This window comes from Hypomesus nipponensis, chromosome 16 (genome assembly GCF_054491055.1).
Source record: "Hypomesus nipponensis isolate SF chromosome 16, ASM5449105v1, whole genome shotgun sequence".
Classification (NCBI taxonomy): domain Eukaryota; kingdom Metazoa; phylum Chordata; class Actinopteri; order Osmeriformes; family Osmeridae; genus Hypomesus; species Hypomesus nipponensis.
In genome coordinates this window covers 6128925-6152138 of record NC_140376.1, presented here as the reverse complement: position 1 = coordinate 6152138, position 23214 = coordinate 6128925, and the positions used below count along the sequence as shown (strand labels likewise).

The following is a 23214-nucleotide window of genomic DNA, read 5'->3' as shown; positions in this document are numbered from 1 at the left end:
CATCTGCGTCCATTTGTGACATGCACGAGGCCCTTCCTATTCTCAGTAGAAGTTTTTTAATAGGAAAACAATGCCTTTCACCAGCAACTGTAACAAAAAAAGATGTAAAATCATGAGGATGTGAATTCACTTTAAGCATCTTCGTTGAAGCTGAATATGAATAAAGCAATGGTTTTCATACTGTCCAGGACTCTAAACCAGTTTAGCCGAGATTCCCACTCTTTCAGAGGCAGGAAGGTGAATCTGTCATGACTCAAAGGCCTGGAGGAATTTAATCTCAACACCCTGTAAATGACTAAGAACAACACACAAAAGGAACACTGAACACGCCAACAGGGTTTTTTGACGTCTTTCATCAAGATGCTAGTTGTGGTTCCATCGTCCCCCGAGAGAAAAACAAGATGAGCTTGACTGACAGATTGAAATGTCTTTCCCCAGGGTAATGCCAACATCTGCTCACATCATCATTATAAATTAAATGTCTGTAGGATAATAAATATCAATGAAGCACAACGTTTCTGATCAGACGTCAATCTTGTGGATTAGAAACGCACTTAATCGAGGAAGTACAACTCCCTCCCATTGTTACATCACAGTGCACTTCATGGTGAACGTTCTGATGCAGTAACCGGCGCCAGCAGGATTTGGTCTCCTTGACTGAACAGTTTCTAAAGCGGACATTTGGTTGAGTTCCAGGTTTTATGCTTTGATTGACATCTTCCTGCCATGGCGAGACAAAAAGGCCACTCGTTTATATTGGCCTCTCCAGAGCTCCACGGAACCTCCTCCATCACAGGATGCAGAACCGTAGAAGGCAGGCCGAGTTCGGGCCAAAACTCACAAACATCGCCGGTACAGGCACCTTGTAACTTCACACGCAACGGAACCTCTAGGACAAAGTGCATCCGATAGGATCAATACTCACACCGCTACACTCACTGACACACTTCTAAGCACAAGCATGGGTAAAAGGATAGAAGCTACATGATATGTGCAAAGAAAAACATTAAAGGGGACACGCTAAGATGTACACAGTGCACACATTAATAGAGATGGGAAGCTAAATGTTCTTTCTGAGGAACTGTAGATACAGTTTATGTGACCAAGCTTCATAGGAGAACACCTCTCTCTGAATATCAAACTGTATATTGTTACATTCCAATCAATCAAATCCAATCAAACTCCATTCAATCAAAAATGTTGGGATTATTATTTAGCTTTGCCCTAAAATTGGATGCTACATGTTTAACAACATGGCTGTACTGTAAATTAAAAAAGAGAGCATTTAAAAACAAACAGTAACTTCCTGGAACCGTTTACATCTGATTTGTTACTCTTTTGACAACGATTTGATCATTTCAACATGAAGAGTGTAAAAAAAGTCTAAGAGTTAGAACCTTTTTTTTCCACCCATGAAACAAAATGATGAAAACTGTGCTTTGTTGCCTCTGACAGCCGTTTCCGACATTCATTAAAGTTAATGAAAGTGGAGGCTGAACCCAGCCAAGTCATTATCAGCCTGCCATGCTAACCCCCTCCTCATCTAAGAAGACGCTTCGCTTCAGTGGGCTACTGATGAATATGGCCATTTTCAAGGATGGGACAGGTTTAAACAGCCACAGACAGCCTCTGACAATATATACAGCTCCACTCTAATAATGTAACCTGAAGACCTCAGAGAATCCGGTTTCATGGCCTATAGTCTGCTCACATAGGTATTAAAACAAGTGAAAACCAACCATAAACCCAGAAGATGGAAACCACTGGTAGTCCAGAGTTCATGGTTAGAGAGTAGTGTTCCACCAGTGTCGTATGGACAGCTTATTCCCTTTCGATCCCCAGAAAAAGTTCATCTCATAAAATAAAAAAAAGTTTCCAAAAAGGTACAGGTGTTTATGAATACGTCACAGCTACCTTTTTAAACAATGCTCCTGCATCATGCTGTACCTTAAATCTGCATTCCATGCCTTTCATTGGAAACTATTTCAGCCTACATGTGGTTTCTATTGTGGTGTTTGGTGCTGGCTGGGAGGACGCCCCCCCCCCCCCCCCACACACACACACACACACACACACTCCCTCTCGATCACTCTCACTTCCTGGGAAGAAACGCAGCGAGACGCTGCTTCTTGATGGGAAGAATGTGAATCTCCTGCGAGCTGACCTTCTTCAGTTTGATGGCTCGGTTTTTAGGGACCTTCTTCAGGGGGTCGTTGAGGTCTCGCTGCTCCCCCTGGCCCCGGGACGGGGCTCCGTAGAGCTGCTGGAGGGCCGCCCCCTGGGGGCCGTCTCGCTTGATGGAGAAATTCTTGGTGGACACCCCCGAGAGGCTCTTGATTTTCCCGCAGAGGATGGCGGGGATGGCGTCTTTCACCGACACAATGACCTTGGCGGTCTGCGAGGTGCTGACTATCTCGAGGTTCGCCGCCCCGCTGAGAGAGGCCTCCCGGCCCAGGGAGCTGCCCCCGCCGCTGCTGTCCACGACCCACTTGTGCTGCCGGCTGAACTCCAGAGAGGCCAGGCCGCTCAGCAGCTTGGAGTCCAGCCTCTGGGTGCACTCCAGGGGCCGTAGCACCCCCAGAGATAGGGCCCCTGGGTGGGCCTTGTGACCAGACAGGCACGGCCGATCTCTCTCCCCCTTCAGGGAACCGCCGGAACCGCAGGACTGGATGCAGGTCCTCCGTACGCCAGCCACAGATAGGTCAAGCACGTTCTCCTGCGGGGAGGGCACTTCCTGCTTGGGCTCTATGGGACAGGATTTGATGGACAGGTCCAACACTTCTCCCTCGGCCAACAGGAGAGCGGATGAGGAGGCATGTCGCAGCTGATTGGACGACAGGAAGCTCCCGGGCGACGGAGGGGGAGAGGTAGAGTACGTCTGGGTGCTTTTACTCACAGTACAAGTTGCTTTCGGCAGGTTCCCCTTGGAGTCCTCGCTCTGAGGGACGGGGATGGGTATGGGCAGAGGGATGGGCAGAGGCACAGGGAGGGGGATGACCACGGGATAGGGGACCAGGAGGGTGGCTGGAGGGACCAGCGGTGCCAAAGGAGAGCTATAGGGATGTGGGAGAGGAGGGGGTGAGAGAAAGGCAGAGGCAAAAGGGTCCGACTGGACGGATCCTGGTGACTGACAGGTAGCGGAGTTCCCCGCCGTGGGGAAGAGGTCCTGAAGAATGGCGGTGAAGGCCGGGTTCTGGAGGAGAGTCAGCAGGCCTGAGTCCAGGGCCTGCCCAGGCTTCTGCTCCAGCGCTGGGGGGGGAGGCGCAAACGTCAGAGAGGCGTTCTGACACAGGATGTTGTTCTGCAGGGGGATGGTTTGGCACGGGCCTCCCTGGGGGATCATGGAGGGACCCAGGTGCTGGAAGAGCTGCTGTTCCAGGACCAGGGGCAGAGACATCGGGCCTTGGTTGGTCATGAAGTAGGGCGCTGCCCCCATCTGGCCAACCTGAGGCGCAGCAGACCCAGCCATCTGGAGGTGGATGGGCAGCATCATAGGGCTCTCCCCCAGGCAGAGAGGCTGCAGGACGGCCGTGGCCACCTTCAGAGCCACGGCGCCCGGGGCCTCCGTGGCTGGGTTCAGCGCCGGGGGGCCCGAAGCGTCGACCAAGGGGGCGAGCCCCGCCTTCGTCAGGCCCTGTCCACTGATGTCCCAGGGGTCCGCAGGGATGGCCGCGTTGACGTCATTCTCCAACTTGCCGATCACGTTCCCTCCTCCCGCTTCACGGTCACGCGCGTCAGCCTGGGAGCCGGACACGGGCAGGGAAACTTCGTCCTTAAAGGTATCCTCCATCTTCTGGTCTGTAGTCTGAAGAAAGCGTTCCTCACAAGCTAGTGTCGGGTTTCGTGGTTATCCCATTGGTGGATGCAGTCCTGGGGGAGGAGGGGGGGGGGGGGCGAAACACCATTAGCGACATTCAATAAAAAACAGTGGCCTCTTGGTTTCCCTCTTTAAAGCGTCAGCAAATGGGGCAGACTTGAGGTTATCGCTTTCTTCAAACCCAGATTTAATCCACCAACACATGGAGGGGTTCTGCTGAGCAGTCAAATCGCTCCATTACCCGGCCTGGTTCCCCCTGATTACAGACACACTGTAGGCAGGCTGCCACCACCCCCCTTCCACCCTCCCAGCCCCGATTGCCCCCCACCACCCCACACCCCTCCTCTCCTGTGGTTTAAGACTTGCGTTGAAGAGGTTAAGCCTGGGGTAATAGGCCATATGTAGCTGAATGGAGGGAAGCTTCTCATTTGAGGGTCCAAGAAGCCCCTAGCAGAAATGTACTAATTATATGCTCCTGGGCTCCTATGGAGTGGGCTCATCTTAACTGTGCATCAGTACAAACTAGCGGCACCAAACTATGATTACTTGGTTCACCATGATTTTTTTCTCTCATGATTTCCCCAAAATTGGGGGAGTCAGATGGCTGAGCGGTTAGGGAATCGGACTAGTAATCTGAAGGTTGCCAGATCGATTCCCGGCCATGCAAAATGATATTGTGTCCTTGGGCAAGACACTTCACCCTACTTGCCTCGGGGGGAATGTCCCTGTACTTACTGTGAGTCGATCTGGATAAGAGCGTCTGCTAAATGACTAAATGTAATGTCAATGTAATGATCATTTACAAACTGTACATTAAAGAGTAAAACATGATGCAGTCAACTATTTACAAGACTCAATGCATTAATGTGTTTATTTGGCAAACAAACATACTTTGAACGCTACCAGGACCATAAATCTAACTTTATTGGTTTAAGATGTATTAAAAAGCCTGCCAAAACGCTGAAATAAATACTAATTGCGAGAAAAAAAATATAAATCACAGACCAGAACTGGAAATACAACAAGGTGGCCACAATGTCTGTAGATGATTCAGTCTAGTAAATATTACCTTACAGGAAAGACTCGTAAAAAAAAGCATAACTACATTTGCAAGACAGGGCCAACCATAACAACAAACTCAGATCTAGACATACTGTACTCAAAGCTTTTAGACCACCTGTGGTTTGAGAAAGGGTGGATGTGTCTCGTCTAATCCATCCAGACTTTGGGTCATATCTCCATCCCTAAACAGCTCTAATGCAGAACTCCTCTCTCATCACTGCCTCCTCTGTGGTCCTGTCTCCTGCAGTGTTGTGTTGCTGCCTCAAACACGCCGATCCTGTCCTCGGTGTGGCAGCTGATATCACACCCTGACATCACACTTGGAGCTGCCAGTCCTCATCCATCTCCCATGATGCTTCATGGGATGGGGGGAGGTGGGTGGGTGGGGGGGGGTCACTAGGTATTGTAGGCTTCAAAGGCATCAGCAAAGCTCAATTATAGATGGATCAACGCGCAGAGGAGCATGTGTGTCCTTTAAACCATTAGAAACTCAAAGCTAAACAGCTAAACGAAAAATGGTAACATTCTTTTTCTCAGTGATCGTACATTAAAACAATGACTAGAATCGCTTCAATATCCCAACAGAATGCCAACCAGCTGGCCACACCACAAAGGAAGGGCCCTATTTCAAATGTCTTTGACCAAATTGCCTCCATGTGGTGTTGGGTTGCCCCAGTGAGCGATTCAGAGGAGCTTCCTCCCCCTAGGGCGGCTTCTATATTGTTCTGCTGCACGGCCGAGACACAGCAACAGCATGGTAACAGCCTTCTGATGGATCACATGAAGGTCCTGGGCGAGCCGCCTGGCTGATCACTTGGTCCGCATTGGACACAAGGGACAGGTCTAGGGAGTGTGCGCTTTGGGAATAAAAACATGCTTAAACACACCCTGCAAGAATCCAATAAAAGCTTATGTGTATTTATAGCTCGTGGCCTCTGTGCTGAAACCCCGGTCTTTTCCTGGCTCAGCCAGGCAGACACCCGTTATTTATAGACTGTAAAAAAGATGGCGTCTATTCACTGTGAATGATGTCCAGTGAGATCATGAAATTGTGGGAGAGTCGATACGATATGAACCACACATTTGGCTTCGCCCCTCTTTTGGTGGATAAGTCAACAAGGATGTCACACCAGTCATCCGTATCATGCTGTTGCCATGGGGACCTGTCCACATGGACGCACTCCGCTCGGAAGCATGTTCATCAATCAATAACTATTACTTTAAATGAGCAAATGTTCCCCTATGACATGTCAGGTGAATAAGCTGTAAGCAGCATGGCCTGTCAATCTTACTTTCATATTCTCCCCTCTCTTTAACCATAATTGAATGTATATATAGAAAATAATCACGCCACGTAGAGCAAACCTTTCGAACCAAAGGGAGCCTGCAACCAGGTCCTGTGTGCAGCTACAGCCCATCGAAGAAGGCTGAGCGGTGTGTGAATCTGCCCTCAAAGTCAGGTGGTCTGCCTTGCAGCTACCTGGCCTTGGCATCCATGCTGCCCTGCACGCACCGTAGCTCTCCGCTGAAGCTGCGGGCAGGCACGCGAGTTCAGCACTTCACAGCTGGTGACAAGAACAAGAAAACAGGACCGCGGAAGAGTAGAAGGTGTTACCATTCTTCTCCCTCTGTGCGTGTTTGGCGATTTAAACAAGGTTGAACTCAACTGCTTAACGTATGGTCTTTCAGTACGTCTCTCTGAGTTGAAGTCAGAGTGATGTCGAATCGGAGGCAGAATGGGTTAAACCTCGCTCCTCTAAAACACACACACACACACATAGCAGTTTCCATTCAGAATACATTATCACTACGGTCACTCCTCGCTCCATGTGACTTGAATACTAATCAAGAATGACCTCCGGTCCTGTTTACCTTGAAGGGACTCAGTTAGCCATGCAGGCCTTCCCAAGGTCCTCTGGGGCCATCATCTGACTTCCATCACTGCCCATGTCAGCAGAGGCTTGGAGGTCAGGGACAGTTATAAATATCACCAAAGCAACAGTGCTTTAATTAAATATGAGGTAATGTAAGACGGCAGGCATTGGAAACCAGAGCGCTTATTGATGATCATCCATTATCTTTACAGGACAGTGGGACGAGCTCTAAACACTTACTGTTTTGACAAGAGGGGTCACGGTGTCTGTTCAGTGCTGCTTAAAGCCATGACACACAGTCCCTCAGTAAAACATTGTGGTGCAGATTGGGTCTTCTGCTTTATGAGTAGACCGGGCAAACGGAGAAGGATAGCGGCTCGGGTGGAAATCTCTCCCGCCTCTACTGTAATGATTTCCACATTTACGTCTTGGTCTCGCCTCGGCAAAGGAATGCGCTCCCGCACTCTACGGCAGAAGGACAACAACAACAACAACAGCGAACGCTACTTCAGTTCCACGCCGAGAAAATACGGTTGGATGCAAAGGCTGACGTTGACGAACACTCGAGTTACGCACCCAAGGCACTCTCTCCGTCCTCGTTTACACTCGCTTCCCTTTCTTTGACAAGGGGTGCAATTCGTTACATTTTCCCCGCAGGGACGGCCACCCCTGCTGCTACGCGTTGTGTGCACCACTTGAGGACCGTCAAGATGTGGGTCCACCTCCGTCAGAGCTGCTGGAGGGAGGAACACAGAAGGGGAGATGCGGGAGAACAAAGACCCAGAGACGAGGCCCCGAAAGCCCAATGACCCATAGGTCATCTGATAGAACTCCCCAACCCCCCCTCCTCTAATTAACCCGTATTACAGACGTGCACAGAGACTAATCTCGTGTTCCACACACCCACCCGCCCATACGATCGAGGCTGAACTCAAATCACATTACCATTATTATATTCAGAATACTGATGAGAGCAGAGGCTGTGTGGCTGACAGTGGAGACAACAGTCTGGATGTAAATGTGCTGTTTTGGTTGAGCGGTCTGGTTTTAGCTGTCTCTCTTCAAATAAGCCTGCTCTTTGGGTCGAGCACGGTACTTGATGTTACATAGCTGAGAGTGTTAAACAAAACATGGCTATCTTACTATGTCGCAAATGACGCCTCCTCGATGTTGTAAAGATGATAACAGCCTTGTTTTAGTGTGGTTGAGTCTCGAAAACAGTTGATTGATGCTGTACGCTTTCAAGTACACACATAAACAAATGTTTTAAACAGCGCACATCTTATTCAGTTAAGTGCAGGAACATTGATCAACCACAGCAGGGCATTTCACAAGGACATAAATATGTTTAGAGATAAGATATATAACATAACCAGACTCCCAGCACCACTGTGCAGACAAAACAACAGTGGAATACATCATTGCTATGCTACGATTCCTTCTCAATGAATATATTTAAACATTAGCATGGGAATTTGTCAGGACAGATAACATTCTTCTCTCTTTTTTTTTAATTCTCAGGCAGAGAGACCACACAGTGGGCTACATATGGTGAGATATCAGGCCAGGCAAACCGTAGGAGTGTCACAATGCTAGCATTGATTTATCTACTGCTCCCAGGCAGTGGTTAAGGCCTTATCCTTCAATGCCAGGGTTTCTGCTTCTTTGGCTTCATCAGTGCTGCTTACAAATTGGCTGACTGTGTCTTCACTAAAGCTTCTCAGGCAACAACAGTCAAGTTAATTTGCAACCATGAACCAATATAAATGTGTTTCATTTAAAGCAGTGGTGTATCATTGTATGTAGACTATCTTTCTTTGCTAAACGCCTTGCATGACTGTGAAAGTATAGCAGTAAACCTGAGGACCATTGTTTACATTTTTACACTAGGCTTTTACTTGCTGCTTTGCTACATTACCAGATCCCTCAAAGTCAAAAAGCACAAACCAGTTTATGAGCAACCTGCCTTATCTACTGAAAATATAGCCACTAGCTATTGTTCTTAATCGAGTTCGTTGGGAATCAATAGCAGAACATACATGGCCATTCGCAAGGTGAAACGCTGAATCTGCATATCGTATGGAGGCAGTTTTTATTTATTTATGTATCTTAGTATACCATATCCTACATTAATGTGCGTGGTTGTATGCTTCAGGCATTTTGGTTCCCTTTAAATAAGGACACCGTTTTGCCAAATGCATAAAGCAGAGATCGGACATCCTGGTTGATATTGATGAATTAACATACCCAATTTGTGCATGAACAATAGCCTACATTTAGAACCATTAAGTGGATGAATTTACATTTGCGCAAACTGTAGGAAAAGCGTAATGCTCACGGTTCCATGCTATTTCCATATTTAAAGTAGGACGCTTATTTGGGTAGACACTAAAAAATGTCGGCGACAAGGTAAATAAAGAACCGAATAGCTTTGGTTCATCCCAAGTCCTCTTAATGCAATCCTTCTATAAAAAATATATTTATCACACGAGAGATAGCCTAACAGAACAAGCATACCTACCATTCCGGCAGAAGTTCTTTTCAAAACGGGGTTTTCAGGTGACGAAATAAGTTTAATGGCAGAATTGGCAGATTATATTCTGTTATAAATAACGCTTTATATTCCCATCATAGTCCTGACGTTGCCATCCTCGGTTAATACCCCCAGGAACGATGTAATCCTGTGACAGCAAGGCTGCGCGCGCAGCGGCATAGCGGGTCCTCCCTGGGCCCTCCCTCTCTCGGTTTTTGTCGGAAGCTACATTTATTTCAAGGAAATAAACCTACTAACCCTCCAAATACATAAACCTAACACAGTTTTATGGTGAGATAAACAACACTTTTTAGGCCCACATAAAATAACGTGTATGCTCCAACGGTTTCTCAGCAGACAGAGCGAATAAAGATGCTGCACAGTTCAGATAAGGACAATGCATTGCAGTGTTGATGTTACATTTAGGTTTAGTTTGGTAGGCCTCCACTTCTATCCTTTTCGAACTATCACCAAGGGCCCTTTTTCCAGCCAAAAAGAGTATGCAAATTAATATGTTCCGTCTACACTGGTTTTGGAAAGACATACTGTTATTCTGAGAGGGCCAATATGCTGCCAGTATGATGGGGACAGGTTAATAGGTCTCCTATCAATTCCTGTCAGAGCAGGAGCTGGGCCTCCCATTGTTCCACTGGAAAGCTGTTTAATGCACATTAATGAGCCATGAGGCATACCTAAGTAACTTCACATTTCAGGGGATTCCTCCCAGTTTCCCCCCTTACTGTGCTTTCTAAAATCAAGCCCAACAGATTATTCTGCTCCACAACATTGACATGTTCTTTATTATGAATACCAAACAATTTCATGTTGGATACACAGGACAGGTCAGACTTAATTGTCTTACTGATGTGAATATAAAGGGATCGAGGATCTGTCAAGTGTCCCCACATCCTCACTCTGATACATGATTTCCCTCTTGTTGTCATGAAAAATATAATAAAGACGTTTTTTTTCCCACTAATGACATTTTACACATTCAATTAACTACTTTCCACTGGGACTACGTGCATGAGGGAAAGGGTCAGAGGGAATGATGAAAATCAGTGAAAGCCAGACAGAAGGGCCGCGAAAGCAAGGGATATGATGAACGGGACGTAATGAAATAAAAGGCAAACCCAGAAAGAGAGAATGCTGGGGAGGGGGGGGGGTCATTGTTGGTGTCTGAGCAGAGGATGCAAGGAAAGGTCAGGGATGAATGACTCTGAATTTAGGTCACCCCCACCACCGAAACTAGAATCAAACGTGATCACACAAGAGTGAATTCGATTCAGCTTCCTAGCCCTCTGCAGTACGACATTTCCCCTTCGCAAGCAGCATCCTGGAGCTTTGCTCCGAGGCTAGTCTAGTGACATTCTGCATCAGGGAGGTCAGCAACATCAGTAACATCTGCAGTCAATGTGCTCTGTGACTGGGTGTCATTGCTCCCAGCAGCCCACTCTCTCTAATGCGATTTTCCACACTACATTTCCCCTGTCCCTCAAAAGCCATTCGGTTAGGAAGAAAATGTAGATGCTGACATTTGCTTTGAAGGCCTAAGATTTTGGATAGAATGAACCTCCTAGTGTCCATATGACACTGTGTGATCATGTATAGACTACATACAGACATTTTTCAGGACACAAGATGTGTGAGGACACGGACCAGAACACACACACATGTAAAGAAAGAAAACTATTATAGGACTATTCCCAAACCTGCCACAAACAATCAATTTAGGGACCTATTAGATTCATTAAAATTACAACCTTGGGATCTTACACTGATTACAAGGGCATGGCACCAGTGACAACGGGACAAATGGTTCACTGGCCTTCAACACAGTGGTGATGGGAAACAAAGTTGCTGTTGTCTTTTATCTGTCTTTTTTCTCTCTCTTAGACTAGGCCTGCTATCTACAGATACGCTGCTGGCCCAGCCAGTTTCCCCTCCCCTGTCAAGACTTGCAGAAAAGTTCATGGTCAGTACCCTTTGAAGAGTGCCCATGAGGTCGCCAAACAGTCAAGCGCTTTGTTTGCATTTTCTCTTCACTTCAAATTTCAATTCAGGAAACATGCAAGGGGAACAAAGCAGTCTTGTCCATATCAGCTTGGCAGACATTGACCAGGGCTGACCAGAGCTCCCTGCCTTCCTTTAATCTGGACAAATGCAATCCAAAGTCAAAAGACATACAGTAACAACTAGTCTTCAATGTGACATACAGATTCAAATAAATCAAGCAAAACTAACAACGTTGTTGTGGTTTTGTCTTCAAAGGAGAGAAGAGCTGGATGCAAGCCTCTTTATTTTGACACATTACGCAACCTCCCTTCCACTTTGTTATCATTTCAGGTTTCCTGTGTTCAAAACAAGCATAACTTCCCAAAGAACCAAACCCCTAGGCCAAAGTTTATTGTATTAGATAAAATCAGCAATCTCTGAAATGGCATCCAACCTGGCTTTGCAGCTATAGATTTCACACATAAATCAGACAACAAATATCTGAAGCCCCCATAATGATAAATCTAATGTAGAACGCTATATGACTATCAAAAATGTGGAACATATGTGGAAAAACAATACTGTGTCCGCGGCAACGATGCTGGGTGATGTTTGGAGTGTGAAGGTGTGCTTGGGCTGACTGCAGAACTCTGTCGACTGCTGTGCAGTGAGGGGGAGGGAAAACTGGCTCCCTGCTGAGAATATGATTGAGCTTCCTCCCCGAGAACATGGAAGGGAGGAGGGGAAGGGATGAAAGTGGAGGAGAGGAGGAAGATGAAGGGAGTGAATGTCAGCAATATGCAGTATGCTAGAACACAGTGACATGTTCTAGGGTAAAATTATGCAATTATTATTTGCACTTAGCCTATATTTGTTGGATAAAGAGCTCTCACAGATTATTTCAGTGAAATAACACAAATATTTAGCCAGTTGAATACATTGCTGTAAAACTGTGCATTCTCTGTATGTGTTGGTTCTTTTAGCTCATTCTATCTTTGGTTTTGATGGGTTTTATTCTCACCACTCCATTTGTCAGACTTGACAGACTGCTGAATGAATGAAATACATTAAAGTGTGCGAGGGACAGACACCAGTAAAAAGAAATCAGTAAAAATAAAATAAATAATCACCCGCAGCTTTCTGATCTCTGACCTCTGACACAATATCCAGTAGCGTTGAGGGCGCGTGGCTTCATAGAACCCAGAGAAGTCGTTACTGTTAGGAAGTTAAAAGCATGAAAAGTGTCGGGTGTCAAACTGGAATTAAATCTGAATTACATCTTGGGGAAGAAACGAGAATCGTGGAAAATAACACGAAAGCAGTAGATTCTTTCCAAAGTGTCAAAGACGGCGATGAAACTTTACAGTACATAGCAGTCAAACTCGAAGCGGACGATGTGGATCAGATCTTTTCGAGCACTGACTGGGCCTCTGAAGGTGAAACTGAGACAATATCAGATGTGGAGGTCTTCGCACCTTTTGAACCTAGAGGTGAATCCCACAGCAACGATTCAAAGATGTATGGCTATTTTGCTGCATATTAATATATGAATTTAGGTGAGCTTGTTCGCAGAAATGGATCTAGCCTAAACCTGACTACACCTAGCCACGCTGGAGTGCTGTGCTAGCAAGCACCAAAGCAAGGCCGATATAGTTCCTTCCAAGACTCCGTTTACAGAGATGCTGTATAAATGGAATTGTAAATTCATCAAAACATGTATTAATGATTGCACGTTTGAGTTATTTAATCAATGAAGCTTTGTCTTTCTGAATGTATACAGTAATTCCCTGACCCTGTCCTCAATGTGTTTTCCGTGTTCAGCATCATCAGCAGACAATGTTCCGCCATTCAAGACAGACAACAGGCGGAAACAACGACAAAATACACATTTAAAACCAAAACCCCACCTGAGAAGTATCAGAGATAAAAATCCCAAGGTAGGTCAGGCGACATTTAAACGGGACACAAGTGCAGTTGAATCGGATTTCACTGTGACAACATTTTAGCAGCCGTTATTGACTAGTTGCAGGCGGGAAAATGGCGGGGTTATATGTAACCATCATTCAGAGCCAGGCCTGTCCCAGCTCCCAACAACAAGCCTGAGTTTGCTTGTAAAAAGTGGAAAATACATTTACTTGGATATGTTCAGTTGACTATAAAGGAATGGACAACGCGTCCCCGATTCCTCCCATTGTACAAAAATGAATACAAAATATCCCGGATATGGGTGCTGCCATCTTGCTGGTGATGTCATTTGAAGCCGGAGTCTGCGCAGTGGTGACAACACTCGCCTGACCCAATCATGAGCATAAACACAACTATTTTTATTCTCAGATTACCAGTTAAAAACAAACTGATCAGAAAAATTAGCACATGAGCAGACATCAGCGTGATCCGTTAACAAGGAGGGGGCGGGACTTATGACATATACTGCAGCCAGCCACCAGGGGGCGCACAATATGTTTTGGCTTCACTTTTGCGCTATCACGTTGTCCATTCTTTTTACAGTCTTTGATTTGTAAATATTAATACGTGTATTTCTCTGCAGGAATGGACTCAGAGCAGCACCGACAAGCAATATCCCATACTGATGAACATTTTACACCACTGTGAGGTACAGCTGCACCAGTGTGCTATTTATTAATCAAGCCCTTGCACAGCCAAGACTTTGATGATAAAGCTTCAGCTATGCTATTGTTCCAGTTCTTGCGTGTGGCAATAAATAGACTTGAGGAGAAGATTGACACCCTCCAGTCAAATGTAGCAGCCCGATCACAGTCACAGGTTGGTGTACACAGCAGTGCTGATCTATTATATATATTATAACAGGAGACTAGCAGCAATATGGGGCTCACATTTCTATCTTGGGAATATATGCAGTTTCCTGATGTTGTTGTCTGGGTACATAAGGCAAATAGAATTGTAAAGCTCAAATACAGCTTCACAAAGGAACCCACATTTCTGAAATGTGTATTCTCACAGATGCTTGGGGGACTGTCTGAAGGTGTCAAAAACACTGCAGAGGTGAGAAACTCCCACTTTCACCTGAATAATCAGTGTTGTATTGATGAACAAGTTGCACAATGAGGTTTGGTATTCAACCATTCAGAGGTCGGAGGATGAGATTGAGCATCTCCACCCCAGGTTTCCTGTTGGGAGCCACATCCTCTCCCAAGTTGGAGCACATGTGATGGAGTCTGATAACAAAAGTGAACACAGCGAGTCAATCTGTTTCATTTCTGCCTTCCAGGAGATGAGCCCTCAGGCATCCTCAGCATATTGCTTTGTAGGTCAGAGGAATCACCTGTCCACCCCTCTTTGGCAGAATAGCCTCTCTCAGGCCCCCAAATTCCCCCAACTGGGCCCAGCACCCTGGAGGTCGAAGTCGGGTAGCCCCAAAATAAGCCCCTCCGTCAGCCAGCAAGGCCCTCATCCTGCCCCAGCCAGAGGGAAACCCAGAGGGAGACCCCCCAAGAGGAAGTCCCAGGCTAAGGGGCCTGGAGCTGGGAGCCAGGAAACAATGGAAGAATGCAGATGGGTTTGTGGAGAATGCAGTATGCAGGAGAATGCGGATGGGTTTGTGGAATTGGGGAAGAAGATCAAAATATCACCGCTGGAAGCGATGGAGGCTGTTGAAAGCAGGGTGGTTGTCCGGCCCGACACCTCGACTCCAAAAGACGACAAATTAGGTAGCTTTTCGGTTGGTAGATGTGTACGTTCTCAGCTGATGTGCCGGTCTGATGCAGGATTGGTGTTTGGCCCGTCTGGCCTGTCTTCACAGTGCTAATCGGGAGCCCCATGCGGAAGGTGCACATCCCTGTCTCAGTCTACAGGAAGGTGTTCAGACAAGCTCTGCCCCAGGCAGCCGTGGGCCTGGTGCTGCCGGCAGTCTTCCCCCAGGCCATGCTCACCTCCGGCGGCCTCCCAGAGGACCCCGCCCAGGGGGTCAAGATGCTGGACCCCAATAAAATAGAGGCCATCAGAGGTAAGGTCTGCAGAAGTAGCACAAGCCATGAAGTCCGCGAATGAGCCAGAGCGCAACGCTGACTGATCAGAGGGCTGTCTTGTTTGCTAGAGTGGCTTGCTGAGATGTTTCCTTGCCAGGACATGAGGAGTGGAGGAGCAGACTGGGCTAAGTGTTTAGGGGTCATCGACAGAACAGTGAGGGAGGCTTGGCCTGCAGAAGGTACATTGTGACCCGAGGACTGGGTGATAACTGCAGCTGTGAAAATGCTGTACTTTCATGAGTCGCTGCCCTTTCACTTATATTATGTAATGTTCCATTAACAACGCAGCGTTGTCACACTTCACATTATTTCAAAGCAGGACAAAATGACACCTGTGATTGGGTCAGATGGACAGCTTTCCATCTCATGACACAAGATTTTGGTTTTATTTGGGTGTTTATTGACCATCTCCTTCCTGGACTTCCAGGACTTTGCTGTCTCTCTGCTTGATACTCGGAGCGCTCCGAGTATGGTCACTAGCAGTGTTTGAACCCTTCTAATGTAAGGGCTATTGTTCTACAAAATAAAATAAGTGTTTATTCTGTGATTGATGCCTCAAGTAGTTTATGTCATTGTAGGTCTTTCTGTGCCTCATTGCTGGTCGTTTTGGTTAGAACAGAAATGTTTATTCATCTTACAGTAGCGTCACATACAGTGAATGGTGACTCAGAGAACATTGACGCTCGCTGGATTGTCCAAGAAATGTATTCTCTGCTTTTATCCCTTCCTGCATGTATGTCCATCACCATCTCAACAATTGCTAAAAACTATTTTCCCATCGGTCTCCCTCCAGGAAATATGTATCAACAGCTTATCAGATGCCTCCCTCTTGTGGACAAAAGGGAGGAAGTAGGAAGTCTGCAATCTTTGTTGGTAATTGAGTGACAACAATTTAAATCCACTCAAGTTTATTAGTTCAAACAAATCACACATAATATGTATGCAAAAGATGTTTTGTTTTTTTTACATATATTTTTTATATTTAAAATCGAGGTTTCTTCAAAATTCAAAGTAAATCCACACATTCGGCCGTGGGAATGTTTACGGCTTGCTCCGGATCGTAGGGAGAACTTGAGGTGAAAGTATGGTCTGTCCTTGCATATACTGCTCGGTTTGTCTGAGGTCCTGAGCCCTCGGAGTAGCGGCCTGAGAGCTGGGAGGAGGCTGGGGGGCCCACGCAGGCCTTCAGAAGAGGCAGCACCTCTCCTGTACAGTGGGCCTGGTACTTATACTCTACCCTGCTGCTAGGTCGGGACGCTAAGAAGTTAACGCCATACACACCCACGTTATTGATGTAATCGACCTGCGACATCATGGAGTTATTACACATCTGCCGTTGATCGATATGCCGTTCCTTGTAGGGCCGCCGCTTAGGAACAAACCGGCTTGCGTTTGTGTTCCTAAGGGGCTTGGAAATGTGTAGGAAGTCCTTTTTGTTATTTTGCCCGGTTGCCGGTTCTCCGTGTGGGCTGGGTGTGAACAGGTTGGTGGTCAGTTTCTTTCTGGTCCGGTGAGCATGGTGTCGGAGGTCATTGGGAGGATGGACACCACTGTTACCTTGCTTTGGGTTGACTCCATTGAGCACCGCCCCTACATCATCAGTCTGCCCGTGGGGCGCTGTCAAGGGGACTGGTGGAGCAACCAAAGGGAAAAGATGGTTCCCTCTGCTGGATGGTGGCTGACTGCTATGCAGGGGAACCTTTCCAAGGTCTCTATCTTGACTGACGTTACCGTCAGCGGAGAGAGTTTTGAGGCCCACGTTGTACGTCCCCGGGAAAAGCTTCTGGGGCCAGGCCCTCAGCCTCTCTCTGTCTCTTTCCCTCCTGACCATGGTCTTTGTCTGGAGGGAGTCAGTGATGCGCACGATGGCAGAGAGGACTGTAGTCCTGCAGGGGGCGCTGTTTTCAGACGGGTCCAGGTGGTGGAGGCCGGGGGAACTGAAGGGCTCATGGGGGAGCAGCTCAGAGGTGCACACGACTGGGTACGTCTCGCTGACTATCTGTGGAAACACTTTAGTTACGTAACCCCAAAAAAACACACCAAAACAAAACCCATATGTAAAAATAGCAGGCATTTACTTACCGGAAGGGGAACATAAACAGAAGGAGGCCGCGGAGAGAGCAGTTTAACACACCTTTCCATCTCGTCCGCGAGGCTGAGAGGGACTGAAACTGAAGCAGGCTCCGCCCCCCACGCAGACGGCTTCTCTCTCTGTGCATCGTTCTCTGGATACTCTCTGCTCCTACATAAAACACAATTGCGGTGACAGAGAACATCTTAGCGTACATTTACGAGAAGCTAACTTGGCGGTTCTTAGCGAGCAAGCTGACTTGCCACCTGGGGGTTCGGCTGGTGGATACTCTGACAATATTCCCGCGCTGAAGCTGATGGCAAACCACCTTCCCCACAGACTCTGACATGGAGAACTGGTCCTCCTCTTGCTCTGTCGAAAACAGAGGGAGACAACCTCAAATGAGTGAGACAGAAACGGAGAGAGAGAAGAACATTTGGTAGCACCATGACTTCTCGATACATTCGAAGGTTCTGAGAAATGCTTTGTGGATGTCGTAAGAGACTGAACCTCTGGAGGTTTATGAGGCTTGGTATGAACAACCTACGAAGAGCATGACGGCTGCGAGTTACCTATGAAGGCCACGAGAGGGGTGTCCTGGTGGGAGGGAGAGGTGCACCAGTGAGACGTGTCTGTGTATCCCAGAACTCCACCCACCATTGCCTTGCTGCCATCACTGTCCGCTTCAAAAGGAGGAACCTTTTCCACCTAGCCGGGAGACGAAACAAACACACCCTCAGTCACAGTAAACCTGGTCAAAACAAATATAACACCGGCCATAAAAATGTAACGCTCCTATGGAAACTGGGCTACACTGCTGAAATAAAATACAGGAACTCTAAATGTACAGTATGTGAACAGGTCACTGTACCTCTCTGGACCACTTAAGTCTCTGGGGTGGATGGTTTGCAGACATGTAGGTGGGCGTACTTCTTTTTTTCAAAGTTAGGATCATAAAGCCCTCAGAGTCCTGGTCTGAAGACCCACATAGAGAGGTTGGAAGGAGTACGAGCTGAATTAGTTAAAGTGTTCAAGAAAAATGGAAAAATTCAAAGCAGCTGCTGTCAACATTTGGTACTGAACCTAGATATTTAACAAACAACCCCCCCACACACAAGCATCCATTAATAATACACGATGGGAAAGAGAAGAACGATATCACAGGTTAAATTGCAAATGGAACCAACTGGAAATCTAAGCTGAGTTACTGTACCCTCTCCTTTAGTTACATACGCACTAGCGCTGCCGAGATAGAGACGAAAACAAATGTTGACGTTAATATTTAAAACACCCGAAGGCAGGAAATCAGAAGGGGTTAAAACCCCACCAACCAGTTCTCCAGGCCAGCTTTCATCTTCTCTGACTAACCCATGAACCCACCTCTCCTCAGCCCCTCTGTCCCCTGGGCATCCCTCATCCAGGAGACATCCCCTGGGCAGGTGAAGGGCAGGAGACTCACTCTGCTGTTGATGGCATTGTCCGGTCTGCAGCAGCAGTCTTCGGTGATGGACGGTGGGGGTACTGAAAACTTTGCCGATCTTGGAGTGACACGTCTAAAAGTCGCCACATATAATAAGGACAGATACAGGAACAACGCTGCATTTATTGTGGGGTCATGGGGTTACACCAATTTTACACCACCATCATTCCTCCACTCGATCACTAGATAATTGCATGACATATGTCACAGTTGGTAACAATCTTTTATTAGCAATAATGTTGAGAGGTTATCAAGTTAAGGATCAACACTTAGATCAGACTGTCAGGCAAACCTAATACTCCTGATTACTTGCAAGACCTTAGTTTACTATGCAGGAGTTCCTGCTCCTCTTTGATGATCTCAGTCTTAGTTTTAGGTTTGGAAATGGGGGTTCTCCTCGAGCTAGGGAAGTCGAAGTCTGAGCCATAACTATGACATAGTGGAAGGTCTGGCTCGTTGCGGGAGCTGTGCGATGATCTGGGCGTACAACTAAAAAAGCGATTCTTCTGGGGGAAAGAAGAAACGCAGAATACCTATCAACAACGGATTGTGAATGATGCGAAACACATGAAATCATATTCGAAATAAACAGGCTAAAAACAGTTCCAACGTTGGCTCATTTAATACCAGCACTTACCCGTGCATGCTTAGCCAGGATCTTCTTAGAGTGTTCGTCCAACACATTGTATGAGGCAATAAGTCTAGTTGTCATTTTTCATGACATGTTGTGAAGGAAGAATATACCCAGAGTTGTTGATATATACAGTAACTAGAACGCTCCCTGGAAGACCGTAGAGATAACGTAGCTCTACAGTAACGTGAAGAGGTCATTCAAACTCTCCAACTACTCTTTGTTACAGTAGCTAGCAAGTCAAGCCATTGAACTTGGGTTAAACTTGACTCTCGACAAGTGTCAATGTTTTTCGTCTCGTTATTTGACCAGTTCGGCCAGTCCAGGACTAACTGTAAAACAAAAAAATTCCTAGACTAGTGATATGCATACAGTAAACTAACAACTGTCGTGGTGTCTACAGTAGTTCGATTCAGTATAATAACACTGGTAGTTGATGCTGACAAAAAAAACGAAATTATTACCTGACCCTGCGACACAGCGTTATGCAAGCTAGTTAGCTCTAACCAGCACAAGTTAGATGTCCAATTTACATTTGGTTCACTTATCCTGTCTCTTGATGCCAGACAAACAACAAGCGGTCTCATCGTCCCCATAGCAACAGGCCAAACGATCAAGGTGCGTTGATTCTGGGTACGATTGATTTGTATCACGAGTTTCTTCTGAAAAATAAAGATATTTTAAATAATCTGATATTGTCAGTGTCAAAAATGAGTTGTGACATTTTCAATGCTTTGCCTTCAGTAAAGCAAGCAAGGCCACGATTGACCTGACCTTGAAATAGGCAGTGTGTATTTTGGCAGGTGCTTGTGGGATGAAACGGTAGTGTATTTTAGATAAGAAATGTGTGTCTCCATGTGCCACGTAGCCACAGACAAGACCCACATGGCTAGCCTCACACACGAGTAGAACCGGCAAGGGATAGCATCTCTAAAAATATGTCTGGACTCAATGTTTCCCTCGGGTACTTTCTGGCTGTTACAGCGTTTGGAGCCTCAGTCAGAGCTCTATTCAGTAGATGGCCCCGCCTGAGTTTTGTTCTGGAGTTTGCTTCCTCATTTATGCTTGTAGCATGCTGGCTTGAAGTGCAAACCATCGTAGACATTGGTCAATGGGCAGGAGGACTTGGCCCAGATGTGACTCTGACCATACTGTTTGTGATGCTGCTGACCCATGGTATTGTCTGTGGTGGTGCCACTGGGAATCCCTCTCTGGTTCTGATGCGGTTCCTGCTGCTGGAGAGCTCCACCCTGCCCACCGTTCTGGCTGTGGCGGCCCACTTCCTGGGTGCACACTTGGGCCTGCAGGTGGCTGTCTACTACTGGAATCTGGAACTCACAGACATGCACATGATCAAAAACCTGATGTCAAGGGAGTGCAGTCCGGCACTCAAGGTCTCCCTGCTTCAGGGGGTGTTCACCGAGGGAGTGTCTGCACTCATCTTTTACATCATTTACCTGTTCTTGCATCGCAAGTCTGCATTGCTCCGGGTTCCTGTTGTTGCACTCACGCTCACATTCCTTTTCCACGTGGGTAAGTATTCCTTAATTTTATAGTCATTACCTTGACAAATTGGCCTGATTCAGTACATTCAGTGTCAGCGTTGACAAATGTTTCTTCTCTCATCTGTGATTCTGATATCAGAGCACAGCTAATTCCTCTTGGAAACACAATCCGACTTCATAAGGCTGCTGTCTGGCACTAGTGGTTTTGAATGCTACTCAACCCTTTCTTTCTTGTTTCTTTCAGCTAGTGAAAATACCTCGGCCTTCCTGAACCCTTCCCTGGCCTACGGACTTACCTTCTCCTGTCCTGGGTTCACTTTCATGGAGTATTCTGTCGTCTACTGGTTAGGACCCATTTTAGGTATGTCTGAACTGAAAAGCTAACACTCGATAAGAAACTGAAATCGAAACAAAAAAAGATAATCAACTGAACTGGAACTTTCATGATCTAAATCCCATTTTGGGATATTTAACTGTTAACATGTTGCTGTCTTTCCTTCAGGAATGGCCCTGGGCCTGGTATTGTATATAGGCCACATCCCCAGAATCTTTGCCAGGAACTTGTTTTATTCCCAGAAGACACGTTACAGACTGCCAAAGGGGGACCAAGGAGAGAAAAAGAAAAAGTGAAAGCATACACATGTACAGTATTTGCATTTTATTTAGCTGTTTATCAGGAACAATAAAAAAAACAACGTATTGAAAAAAAAAAAGTTGCACCCAATTCTTTTGTCAGTTTTTACATGTATTCGATTTGTTTTAATTCATGGAAAAATTGCCTTGCACCCAGTCAATTCAGCACAGTTCACCATATTAAATACAAGATCTAACGTGCCCATTGATACTACAGGAATCTGTCTCAAAGACACTCAGAAGTATAAATGAGATGACGGCTGGATTGCCTTCATCCACACTTTGTCTAGTGTAAAAATAACTATCATAAACTGTCAGTAGTTAAAGTCTAAGCCATTTCATGACATCTCTAATCATCCAGTACGGTGAGCTGTGGTGCAAGCGTCAAATGTTCATATTTTGACTGGGGCAGGGCCAACATCTTCATCTGTCTTCTTGTCCACAGGTCTTTCACTTGTTTTTTGCTTCAGCGATTCTTGCAAAGAAGGGTCCATTTCTACATCAGGAAATGGAAAAATATAAAACAGACCATTGTTTTACTATGATTTAGGGTATAGAGCAGTTTGTACTCTTCATATGCCAAACAGGTAGTTGGAAACAAGATTTTTAGTATACCCAATTGTGTCTGATTCTCCAGCTGGGCCTCAGGGCGGTCTGCCCAGAGACAGTGATCTGGATTGTTCAGAAAAGACTTGGTTTCACCACAGCTGAGGCATTGTATGACAGTTCTTCGAATCCTGCGCTTGTTCCCTTGAGTTAGGCATGGGTAAAGGCACACAAACTCAACATGGCTGTGACAGTCCATTCATTGCTGCAAACCATATGAAGACCCATTTTTATATTATGAGGTAAAACGTCATAATGCCAAGTTTCACCCTTAGTTGAAAACGTACAGGATAATACAGTTTAGCTTACTTCTTTGTCTTGTAGTGGCAGTTACTCCTGGCACCAGGAGAGAGCAGCACTTCTTACATAATGTTCGTTTCACTGACGGGTCCCTGCAAAGATGGACTTTGTTAAAGATAATCTTAATAGGAAGGCAAACATTTAACTAACGAGCATTCATCTATAATCATTACTCACTGTCTAAGTACCAAACGTCTGGCAATTGTCTTTTGAGTAAAGCAGTAAAAACGAGCCAGCTCCACGTTTTCCGGGTTTTGAGACAAAACACAATGGGCAGCCTGTAGGAAACACATATGTTTACAGTGCTGTTAGTATATACACGTTTTAGATCCTGAACGAACATAAACACAAGAAACAAAATGTAGTTACCTGGTATAGGTAATTTAACCTTTGATACGCTTCCTTGTCTTTTAAATTCCCTGTCATTACTTCTGAAGGGTGGGGGAACTAAAGCAGCCAGAAAATGTTGTCTAGCAAATACGTTTTTTGTTTTTTACACAACGTCGGTAGGAATGTGCAACACGCGCTAGTCAGCAACAATAACAAAAAGAAACAGCCATAGCGATCACAAGTTAGCCCTATGGTACAGTTACACAATTTCAGGATATTTCGCATGTAGCATGCTGTTTTACTTAGGACCAATATATATTCAACGTTGTGTTCTGTCCGGACATAAATAGTAATAACACCAGCTGCTGTA

The 23214-nt window shown here is 46.1% G+C and overlaps 5 protein-coding genes across 8 annotated transcripts; 2 read left to right on the top strand and 3 right to left on the bottom strand.

Moving 5' to 3' along the window:
• Positions 1-96: 96 nt before the first annotated feature.
• rai2 (retinoic acid induced 2) lies at positions 97-9408 on the bottom strand. The gene is made up of 2 exons (XM_084676093.1): positions 9275-9408; positions 97-3870 (listed from the first exon to the last, which is right to left on the bottom strand). Exon 2 carries the CDS (start codon positions 3788-3790, stop codon positions 2093-2095), a length of 1698 nt encoding a protein of 565 aa, XP_084532219.1. The 5' UTR covers positions 3791-3870; positions 9275-9408; the 3' UTR covers positions 97-2092.
• A 3039-nt stretch (positions 9409-12447) lies between these two features.
• LOC146254547 (uncharacterized) lies at positions 12448-15835 on the top strand. Of its 3 annotated transcripts, none has more exons than XM_084675729.1 (8): positions 12448-12771; positions 13103-13218; positions 13830-13895; positions 13985-14065; positions 14264-14305; positions 14532-14970; positions 15063-15266; positions 15357-15835. In XM_084675729.1, exons 1-8 carry the CDS (start codon positions 12516-12518, stop codon positions 15476-15478), a joined length of 1326 nt encoding a protein of 441 aa, XP_084531855.1. In that variant the 5' UTR covers positions 12448-12515; the 3' UTR covers positions 15479-15835. The 3 variants fall into 3 exon arrangements, with proteins under 3 accessions (XP_084531855.1, XP_084531856.1, XP_084531858.1); XM_084675730.1 differs by having other exon boundaries at positions 12479-12799; XM_084675732.1 differs by having other exon boundaries at positions 12479-12837.
• Positions 15836-15973: 138 nt separating this feature from the next.
• Positions 15974-20083, bottom strand: LOC146254546 (uncharacterized). 2 transcript variants are annotated; one of them, XM_084675727.1, is made up of 9 exons: positions 19935-20083; positions 19477-19802; positions 19158-19345; positions 18740-18912; positions 18231-18334; positions 17932-18067; positions 17626-17731; positions 17371-17530; positions 15974-17287 (listed from the first exon to the last, which is right to left on the bottom strand). In XM_084675727.1, exons 2-9 carry the CDS (start codon positions 19549-19551, stop codon positions 16295-16297), a joined length of 1935 nt encoding a protein of 644 aa, XP_084531853.1. In that variant the 5' UTR covers positions 19552-19802; positions 19935-20083; the 3' UTR covers positions 15974-16294. The 2 variants fall into 2 exon arrangements, with proteins under 2 accessions (XP_084531853.1, XP_084531854.1); XM_084675728.1 differs by having other exon boundaries at positions 19158-19342; positions 19935-20064.
• A 183-nt stretch (positions 20084-20266) lies between these two features.
• On the top strand, positions 20267-21684 carry aqp12 (aquaporin 12). Its single transcript, XM_084675733.1, has 3 exons — positions 20267-21003; positions 21220-21336; positions 21478-21684. The coding sequence occupies exons 1-3, from the start codon at positions 20409-20411 to the stop codon at positions 21603-21605; spliced, it is 840 nt and encodes a 279-aa protein (XP_084531859.1). The 5' UTR covers positions 20267-20408; the 3' UTR covers positions 21606-21684.
• On the bottom strand, positions 21613-23204 carry rpp21 (ribonuclease P subunit p21). Its single transcript, XM_084675734.1, has 5 exons — positions 22884-23204; positions 22692-22792; positions 22524-22606; positions 22224-22358; positions 21613-22104 (listed from the first exon to the last, which is right to left on the bottom strand). Exons 1-5 carry the CDS (start codon positions 22938-22940, stop codon positions 22001-22003), a joined length of 480 nt encoding a protein of 159 aa, XP_084531860.1. The 5' UTR covers positions 22941-23204; the 3' UTR covers positions 21613-22000.
• Between the last annotated feature and the right edge of the window lie 10 nt (positions 23205-23214).

What these genes read in the sequence shown, in the direction of transcription:
- rai2 (XM_084676093.1), bottom strand. Translation starts at nt 3,790, where the DNA reads ATGGAGGATACCTTTAAGGACGAAGTTTCCCTGCCCGTGTCCGGCTCC.
- LOC146254547 (XM_084675729.1), top strand. Translation starts at nt 12,516, where the DNA reads ATGAAAAGTGTCGGGTGTCAAACTGGAATTAAATCTGAATTACATCTT. An exon ending in TCAGAGATAAAAATCCCAAG is followed by an intron (nt 13,219 to 13,829) that starts GTAGGTCAGGCG and finishes ATTTCTCTGCAG; the next exon opens with GAATGGACTCAGAGCAGCAC. An exon ending in CAGCCCGATCACAGTCACAG is followed by an intron (nt 14,066 to 14,263) that starts GTTGGTGTACAC and finishes GTATTCTCACAG; the next exon opens with ATGCTTGGGGGACTGTCTGA.
- LOC146254546 (XM_084675727.1), bottom strand. Translation starts at nt 19,551, where the DNA reads ATGACAACTAGACTTATTGCCTCATACAATGTGTTGGACGAACACTCT. An exon ending in CTCCTGCATAGTAAACTAAG is followed by an intron (nt 18,913 to 19,157) that starts GTCTTGCAAGTA and finishes GGCGACTTTTAG; the next exon opens with ACGTGTCACTCCAAGATCGG. An exon ending in GACAGAGGGGCTGAGGAGAG is followed by an intron (nt 18,335 to 18,739) that starts GTGGGTTCATGG and finishes GTGGGTCTTCAG; the next exon opens with ACCAGGACTCTGAGGGCTTT.
- aqp12 (XM_084675733.1), top strand. Translation starts at nt 20,409, where the DNA reads ATGTCTGGACTCAATGTTTCCCTCGGGTACTTTCTGGCTGTTACAGCG. An exon ending in CACATTCCTTTTCCACGTGG is followed by an intron (nt 21,004 to 21,219) that starts GTAAGTATTCCT and finishes TGTTTCTTTCAG; the next exon opens with CTAGTGAAAATACCTCGGCC. An exon ending in CTGGTTAGGACCCATTTTAG is followed by an intron (nt 21,337 to 21,477) that starts GTATGTCTGAAC and finishes TCTTTCCTTCAG; the next exon opens with GAATGGCCCTGGGCCTGGTA.
- rpp21 (XM_084675734.1), bottom strand. Translation starts at nt 22,940, where the DNA reads ATGACAGGGAATTTAAAAGACAAGGAAGCGTATCAAAGGTTAAATTAC. An exon ending in TGCCACTACAAGACAAAGAA is followed by an intron (nt 22,359 to 22,523) that starts GTAAGCTAAACT and finishes GCCTAACTCAAG; the next exon opens with GGAACAAGCGCAGGATTCGA. An exon ending in GGAGAATCAGACACAATTGG is followed by an intron (nt 22,105 to 22,223) that starts GTATACTAAAAA and finishes TTCCTGATGTAG; the next exon opens with AAATGGACCCTTCTTTGCAA.